Genomic DNA, 9,854 nt, shown 5'->3' with positions numbered 1-9,854 from the left:
ACTTATGATGCTTATAAAAAAAAATTGTGAATATGGATTTTTAATTTTTTTTTCATATATCTTTGAAACAATATAATAGGAACCTTCTATTAAATTTTCAAGTATTTTTACCTAAAAAATAAAATTTTATTGAAATTTATAAAATAAAAAACCAAAAAAAATTGAAAACTTAAAATGTCCGTAAACAGCTCAAAATAAGTCATAATATTTGGAATAATTCCCGTTTTTCCTTAATAATTTTTCTTTTGTTTTTCACGTCGCATTTGAAGTCTACTAGGAAATTTTTACTTTTGACCTCCCAAAGTACCAACTATATTCACTTTCCTATCAGAAAAGTTATTGTTGAAGAAAATCTAAGCATTTTTATGGTCCTAAAGGTGATAACAGACACAACAATTTAAAAATTTAAAATTTAAAAAAAATAGGCAGGTAAGTGGATGTCGTTCTGCTGTACAGTAGATTACAAGTGGGTCACTGTATAATGGATGGTATTAAATTTGAATTCAATGATATAATATCATTGTATAAGAAAAACGATTCTGAGCGGAGACGGTTTGTCAGTCTGGATATTTTATATTTTTATTATTTATTTTATCATGTAGGTTAATCAAGTTGAATTAATATTAAAATATTACAATTTTTTATTCGTTTCTATGGTGATATACAAAGCGTTAGAAATTAAAATCCAAGTTTTAGCGTTTTTTCGTAATTTTTCAGTGGTTTTTCCAGTGGCATTAAATAACTATTGAGAAAATCGAAAAATGACCTCTTTAAAGTACCATCTTGATCCAATTTGCTAAAAGATAAGGTACTATATGTTGAAATCCAAACACTCCTTCTGGAAGAAATTTTGTATACAGGATATAAAAAGAAAAATGAAAAAAAAATAAAATAAACACCATTGTAAAAACAATAGCTCCCTCGATCCGCTCAGAATCTAAAAAACTCACAACATTGTAAAATCAATACAATACGTTCCAATCAAAATCTAAAACCGCAATAAAAATATACAGATTATAATATAAATAATCAGTTCAATAAAAAAAAAATGGTCAGTCACCCTATGATATTTCTAATTAGTAAGTATATTTGATGATATTCTTGTGGATAATGTAAGTTATGTATAACTTATTCACGTTGAACCTTGTTTTAAATGTTCAATCGTTAGATATAAAAATTGAACATTTTATACATTTTTAACATCAAAATAATAATTATTTAACGCTTTTTTACCCAAGAAATAACATTTTATTGATATATTTTATAGAAAAAAAACTAAAAAAATTAAAACTGATTATATCCGTAAACAGCTCAAAAAAGAGTCAAACTATTTTCAAAATTGCATGGTGTATAGTAAATGATAACATAAACATTCAGTATAATATTCATGTATCTACAGTTATTCATTTTAGAATAACAACAAAATCACTTCATGAGAAATTGAGTGAATATTCAATATTGTTAAAATATGAACTTCAAACGTTTATAAAAATTTAATTTGACTTTCAGGTACAATTTTTTTCTTGATAAAGTTATGAGAAATCTTAAATGAAAATTAAAAAGAAAATTTTTAGTCAGAATAATTTACATAGGTATATTCGTGGATGACGAACTTTGAAACAGAAAACGTTCATTCAAACGCTCATACAAATTTAATTTGATTTACTCGGAGAAATTTTTTTTTTTTGATAAATATAGAAACTTATGAATAATCTTATACTACATTTATTAAAATTGTTTCATCGAAGCATCAAGAATCTAAAATTATATTAAAAACAGTACTTATAAATTCAATTAGTGTCTAGTCGTCAGAGGGGGGGGGGGGGAGTAAATATCGGCCACTCAAGAAAAATTCTGGTGATAATTTGGGTACCATAATTGTGTAATCCTAGCAATGTGCCTGCGACATCATAGCAAATATACCTAATGCATTATTTGAAAAAAATCAATCTATTACATAGATAATTAATAATATTTTTAAAAGCATTCCAGCGAAATATTTGTTTTCTCCCTTGGATTCACATGCAACATGGTTAAAACACATTCATGTAGAATAGTTTTTTTTTATTATTTTTGATTAATTTAAGAAAAAAAATTAAAAACTAGAAAAAATTAATTTAGTACAGAATACAAAATAATGCACTATTATAATTATTATTGTAATGTTTCCGGTAAAAATTTAATCCAAACTGCCGCCACAATACAAGTAATATACGTAGGCAAATAATATATATTATAATTTACTTGCTGCCCCACCCAACGTCGTCCAGACCAAAGATTTGTATTTTTAATAACGTCCGTGAAGTTGGCCCATACTATGCAAAACTTTTTTTGAAAAAGTGTAAGGGATACTTCACCGTGGTTTTCTAATAAATATATTTGTAAAAAATGCATATTATATCATATTTCTTCTAATTATAATATTAATATAATATGTAACGAATTGAAACCATATAGATTGACGAAAAAATTTCTTTTTTCGTTTGTTAAAAAAAATTATGTATGGTCTACCCTTTAACTACCTACATTTATATGAGTTGAAAAATCAAGCTGTATACACCCTCCAATTTTCAAATAATAATCTATTCAAATAACTTTTATTGCAAACGGTCCAGTCATTTTTTGAGGCTATAAAGTTCGGATCATCATCCAATTTTAGTTGTATCTATAACCCAATTCCACCAGCAAAAAAATTTAAATGTAAATCGAAAGTGGTTAAAACTACTATTTAAAAATTCCTGATATCTCTAAGAAGTAAGAACAATTCGAAATGTTCATAAAATCGGTCAAGTAATTTTTGAGAACCTATAGAATAAAGTGGTAGGTATCTGACAAAGTAGCTACCCACCATTACAATTTAATGTTATGGGTCGCTGTAAATTGAATCTCATTTTTACCTTTTTGTGTAAATTGGATTAAAAATATTTGTATACATAATACATATTTATTAGGTAATTGCTGCCTAAATGTATATATTATAATGATTATTTTTTTTCTTTTTATTTATACTCGATCACAGCTTAGGACTTGACTTATGACCTATGACTGTACTTATTTATACAACTATATTATGCTTCTGGTTTCATTTTATTTAACGAGTGACACAAAGTTCGTTTTGTGTCGAATTTAATAATAAATATCATATCCGATGGTTATAATTTATAGTTCGAACTTCAAACTAAACGAATCCTATACGCTGGTTATATCACACATGTGATTAGTGCCAAATGGCAAAGCTATAAAATACATATTATCACTCATGCCCAAATTAGTACGACACAATAGCGTCTATATTAAATTATACCCGATTCATAATGACGCATAAGTACCAAAGATAAATTAAAAAGAAATATCAATTTCACCAATCATATAATATTTTCTATGTTTTAACACAATCAAAGATCAATAATTCATTATAATAAGCAAACATAAAAACTATATCACTGTAAATATTGCGTCCGATTTTTAATTGTTTGTATACATTTTAGTTCGTGTCTGTAATGCTGTATGTGTATTGTGACCTAAAAATTGTATAATTAATACTATTCCAAAATACTTTCGTAAGTTATTAAAATTATTGTGTAAATCAAACTACTTTTACAAGCAAATCTTTTACAAGGTTGTATTGGATGTTCAAACACCGAATTAAAAAAATTAAACAAACGTTCGGGTTTTAACCCGTCGTTGGTGACGCTATGAGCATTTCGCTTACAAAACTGTTATTTTGGGAACCATTGGCTTCAAATTATTTTGCTTATATAGATATTTTTAGTATGCTCATACAAGCTACTTATGGAAATAAATACGTGGAAAATAACTAATTAATTATACATAATATGCCATAAATAACGGCAGAAGCATAGTAGGAGCTCAATCAAAGGAGATATCGCAAAATCAACTGCTACAACATATTAAGCAAAACCACAGCCGACCTTTAATTATGGGAGTAGCAGCCGCAGCTAGGTGGATTAGATCGCGTCCCCGGTGAGGTTGCGGATAGGGGAATCCCGGTTCCCCTTTCTTCGGATTGGTCGGGTCGCCTGGGAATAACTAATAAACTAATACCTATGGTGTGGACAGCAATAAGTAAATGATCCGTGGTTCAGGCCGATGGTCCCTGGCCTGTGACAGGGCAACCGACCCTGGGGGTGGTGCCATCAGCATTCAGGGGTACGGGTGTCGGTGCATTCCGTCAGCGGGCCACGCATGCCAGTGTTAGTCGTCAGCCCTTTCGCTCCTGGCACCGATAGGGGAGTTTGGACTGCCGTTTCTGGTGGCGTATCCCGCGAGAATCCCCTTAAGTCGGTAGACGAAGGCTGTCGTCGTAACATGTCCTATCATTACGACGTATTATGAATGGTAGCACGAGTGTCAGGTTAGCCCAGGGCGTCGGACGAGCCAGGTCAGTCGTCCGCCCGACTAAGTGGCTTACACGATCAACAGAAATGTTGATCGCCGTGGAGTCAGCTTATTACTAATTTCTTCAAACAATATTTACTGTACTATTTAGATCAGATGGTTTATGTAGAATTTAATACTTCAATTAAAATACACTATTTTTTTTACGACTAATTTTAATATTGGAATGGCTAAGTCCCTCCAAGTCCCCTCCCCCCCAATTTCACCTATTTCACTTGGAGCAGTAAGGCAGGGGCTATAATAGATACACTTTTGGGTCATTTTTTATGTAGTAATGTTCTACATTTTAAATTTGGACTGCGGTCCTGTGGTCTTTATGACTACATATCTAAAATATTATCTTATTTGACATTTTAGGATAATGACAAAATATAACTAAGTAGTCAGCGTCTTAATTAGTTAATACTATAATTCGTATTATGCTTTTCATCCAATAATCACTTATATTATTTTCAAAATGTCATTCGCTTCACTATAATATAACGTCTGTGGTATATTGTATTATAATATTATTTAGAAATTACATTTTAATACGACGATGATTAAAATATAATGATTACAAGATAATGTTGATGGTTTCATATGCCAATTAAATATTTTATTATATTGATTGTACTTTGTACATACAATTGTTGTTTCATTAATCAGACAGAAAATATATGTAAAAATTACATACCATACCTACCATATTGTAAATACGATAATGTTATCCATGCGTCACTACCACAACCACGTATCTCACGAGCTGAGAATTCTCAAATTCGTTTAATTCGCCTTTGACATCTAGAAACAACACGTCTCATTCTTATTGGAATCCTATAGTCTCTTCTATTTTGTAAGTACATACATTTAAATAATTTAAATTGTTCGTAAAATTAGTTTCTGAATTATATAATATAGGTATAATATTATTCTAAATATATTTTCTTGTCGTACAATGACAATACTTAACGATTTTGTCTTGCGGTCAAATGATCGATAACTATTTTTAAAATTTTGTTACTTGGGTACTTAACACGTTCAATGCCACAGGTCGACGGGTAGTCGACATCGGTAACATTTCGCGGGTCGCCGGTGTCGACTACCCGTCGACAAATATTAATTCGCTTTTATGAATCATAATTTTGATGGCGATGAGATAACGTTTGAAATATATTGTAGGCGATCAGGTACTGTCTCAAGAAGCTAACAATATAATTGGTTTTTATTTTTGTTAATTTTTATTTATTTTTTTCGTAAAAACATATTTTTGGTGCGGCGACCCGGGCTATGCTTCGAAATTTCTAGCGGAGCTCAACGTGTTAAGAACTTTGTATCTGACTTTTTTAAACTATGTGTATTGCACATTACGCGCAGGTACAAGTCGTTGAAGAAACTCGTAAATATTTTTGTACATAATAATATGCAACAACGAATTGTGCCGATAAATTGACAAACAATAATTAATATACTTTGACTAGTCCGATTTTATTTTAAAAAATGATTTCAATGTGGTAAATTTTTCTCAACGTTTTATAGAAAATAGAACTTGACATTTGTAAAACCTAGTTTATTTAATATGGTCCCAAATTAATTTACATAATTTCTCACAACAAAAACTCAGTTTATAAGGGCAACGAAACAAAAATAAGAAATTGTTTTTCCCACAAAACATTTAAAAGTGGCAAAATAAGTTTAATTATTTTTAAAGTTAAAATTTGACTGCTAGAAGTATGTTTATTTTTTGCCAGCTAATTGGTTTAGGTACCATACATTGTAGTTGAGTTGTCATCTAGGGCGAAGAAGAGATATCAATTAATAATCATTAATAATGGACATTCTTAATAACGGACCTACTGCAAGACGCCCTTTAACACCAGATTCACGGTGTTCAATTTGTTTTGATGATGTAACCAATAAATGTTATACAAATGCATGTTTGCATTTGTTCTGTTTTGAATGTTTACTACGATGGTCGTATGTAAGTATAATTAAACCTTAACAATTATTAATTGTTAAATTTATGTATATTATAATTTCTTACATAGTACATTTCAAAAGAATCTAATAAAATGTATATATAAAACGGTTATGTTTTTATATATTTATTATTTAGTCTGAACCAACTTGTCCATTATGTAAGAAAACATTTAATTATATTTATCATTCATTTGGTGATCTGGGCGTCCATGAGACATACGCTGTTCTTATAACAGATAGACTCCCATGGTAAGAAACACAGTATTAAATAACATTGTTATGTTATAATGTTTAAATGTACAATAATTGTACCTATTACAATGTTTGTTTTTCTAGTCCAACTCCGAGGAGTCCTAGAAGTCCAAGTCCAAATAACGTACGGCCAATTAGTGAAATGCCAAATGGTAACAGGTAAGCTACAGTACCACAAGTAACTATTACCCATTAGTAAATAAGAAGGTAAAGTCATAGTAACATATATTATCAGTAACATAAGTATGGTAACATATTTTTACTATTATTTGATATTCAAATGTAAAGTATCAATTGTCTACATTATTTATATTAACTACATTTATTTAAAAATATACAAATGCACTTATTATAAAAATACTCATAGTATTTCGGAGTAACCCACCCTTCCAACATCAATATTTATGCATTCACGAACTGGTGTACTTTTGTCCTGAATGAGTATAGGTATTTTAATAAAAAGTTCATTGATTTACTATCAAACAAATAGAAAACATTTAACATAAGTTACAAGTACAGGTGAAATTTTGATTTTAAATTTATTGTAGGCATATTCAAATTCTTAGACAAAATATATGTATACACAGCATTTCTAATAAATTGGTGAAATTCAAAAAAGATTCTATGTTTGTCTATACGACAGGCAATATTTTTAAAATTATTTTCTGAGATGAATTATGTGGAGTTTCCCAACGGTCCCAATAATAATACTTAAATAGTCGACTGTTGTATTGTATATTTAAATATTTGTTTCTGAAAGTATCCTACTAGGTATATAAAAATAATTAAATTACTAAAGGATTTTTATGCTTTGTCTAGAATATTCAATGGTACGAATTCCGTTGAGAATATTAACCGCGAAAATGAAATAATGATGAGTACCTTGTGGAGTATATACGACTTGGACGAAGTGGACAATAATTATGATCAGTTGTATCATCATTCATCTCAGAACTATCCACGTCTTACTTCACAACGGCAAATCATTGGTATTTATACAATTTTGTTAAGAAAACGACACCACCGTGTTTTGGCTAAGTATTACAAATGTACAACATAGCAAAATGTACGTTTTCAATAACACATTTTAATCTATTATTTTAAAATTAAAATCAATCGACTTATTATTATACAATCTAAAACCAAGATAATTATCTAGATGCCCTACTCATAACTTGCATTTTAATTAAAATGTCAATAAAAGCCTCGGAGGTTCCCTGAATCTTACTTTTCAATTTTAAACTAAGTCAATTTTATTCTAATTTTAAAAACAACAGTAAAATAGATTATTGAGAACGTTAATTTTGTTTTATTGCTCGTTTGTAAGACGGGGACAACACACACACGGGTGAGACATCCTCATAGTATTTGTATAAATTTTAACATTTGGTCTATTTAACACTTTCAGGTCAAGCAATCAGAATGCAAGTGTATATTGAAAATCTGTGGGCTGAACCGTTACCCGATACAACTGGCCGATTCAGACACTGTAGCCCAGCTTTCTATAGGTAAAATTAAAAATAAATTATTGGAGTATCGTGCCTAGTTATTAAATTTGTTCGATCCTATCAGAAAAAATGAAGGATATAAAAACTTCTAGTTGGTAGTAGATATACGATGTACCTACATTATTTACATATATTATTTTTACAATTAAATTAGACTATTTATTTTTATTGTTTATTATAAATGATAATATATGTACTGTGTACGTTGTATAGTTATTTAAAATGCAAATTATTTTATTGAGATAAAAATATAAGGAGAAATTAACCTGTGAATGGTCAACCTTTTGCACAAATTTTTATCAAAAAAAGTTAAATTCATAAAATTAAATTGTATTTATTTTATTATTTATGATTGATATACTATTAATGCATGTTTTTATTCTTACAGAGATAATCCAACACAAATGTACAGATTGCATAAATTCATTCTAAGAGATGTCGTTGCCATAAGACAATGTTTAAGATTAAATGATGAGCGTCAGTCCTTGCCTAACCCTGAGAACACTGATATTAATGTGACAACTATGATAATGCGATTACTAATAGCTTTTGGAATAAGAGAATTACATTTGTTTAACAGCTTAAGACGTTACCTGGATGTACATGCAGTACATTTTTTCCATGAGCTACACAGTTTTGCTATTAGTCCCTATGATATTAGTGTCTATGATCATAATGTTCAATATTATACTTATCGGGCGCATGATAGTGAATTGACTGTAAAATTAATAACATACTGCATATTATGAGAAATTGTTAGTGTAAATGTATGTATATTTTTAGGCTCCATTTTATCAGGAACCATTACCACCAATCAATGTTGTTGGTGTAACCGTTGCACTCGAGACAGATAATGTAGAAGTTAGAGTTAATACTGAAGACTCTGATGTTGAAAGTCTAAGTCACTACATCAGTTCTATTGATCTACTTAATTCTGCCTCTATGGACCAACCATCTACATCATCTGGAATTCGGGGTCCATTAGATCGACCAATCAACAGGTAAGAACATTATTGCTTATAAATTATAGGTATATAATATAAAGGTGTATAATTTTATTTTTTTGTTTAATTGGATTGATATAATTTATTTAAGGGGACGAAGAACATCTAGTTCTGAATCTGAATATGGTGGTTTACCTCGAATATCATTTCAACCTCGAATAAGAAGAGGCAGTCCTAATTGATCAGATGACAAGAAACTACAATAATTATTGCTACTCAAGGTTCTCAAACAACTCATATAAAATCTCGAGATATTAATAACAAAATTAAAAAAACCAAAAATAAATATCAATGATTCATTGTCTGAAATCCCAGTACCAACAAACATCTTTCATATCCAGGATCATCTTCAACTTCAGAAGAAACAGATATACAATTATGATTTTATTTTATATTTTCTTATTGAACAATGTAGGTATGTACATTGTAAATATGTGTGTGTTGAAGTCTTAACACACAAAGAAATGTATGATAATCTTAATGTGTCATATTAAATAAAGATAGCATCAAGTAAAAAATAATATTTTAAATATACAAATATTTTTGTTTTTCAAATATATTTTGTATTTTTATCATCACTTGGTTTTTTTACTTTACAAGAATAAAAAATAAGAATTCTATGTAAAACCACATTGATATGATATTTTTTTTTACATTACAAACTGTACGAAAATTCGAATTTCATCGTGCCTTCACGGTACGGCAACAGTAC

The 9,854-nt window shown here is 29.3% G+C and overlaps 1 protein-coding gene across 1 annotated transcript; it reads left to right on the top strand.

The window, feature by feature from the left end:
* The first annotated feature begins 6,229 nt into the window (after positions 1–6,229).
* LOC100571312 (E3 ubiquitin-protein ligase Topors-like) lies at positions 6,230–9,324 on the top strand. The gene is made up of 8 exons (XM_029492552.1): positions 6,230–6,379; positions 6,515–6,627; positions 6,715–6,789; positions 7,450–7,619; positions 8,039–8,138; positions 8,527–8,746; positions 8,922–9,139; positions 9,234–9,324. The coding sequence occupies exons 1-8, from the start codon at positions 6,230–6,232 to the stop codon at positions 9,322–9,324; spliced, it is 1,137 nt and encodes a 378-aa protein (XP_029348412.1).
* Positions 9,325–9,854: the final 530 nt, after the last annotated feature.

The sequence above is a fragment of the Acyrthosiphon pisum genome, unplaced genomic scaffold, assembly GCF_005508785.2.
Source record: "Acyrthosiphon pisum isolate AL4f unplaced genomic scaffold, pea_aphid_22Mar2018_4r6ur Scaffold_21714;HRSCAF=24676, whole genome shotgun sequence".
NCBI lineage: Eukaryota > Metazoa > Arthropoda > Insecta > Hemiptera > Aphididae > Acyrthosiphon > Acyrthosiphon pisum.
This window is presented reverse-complemented; position numbering and strand designations above follow the sequence as displayed.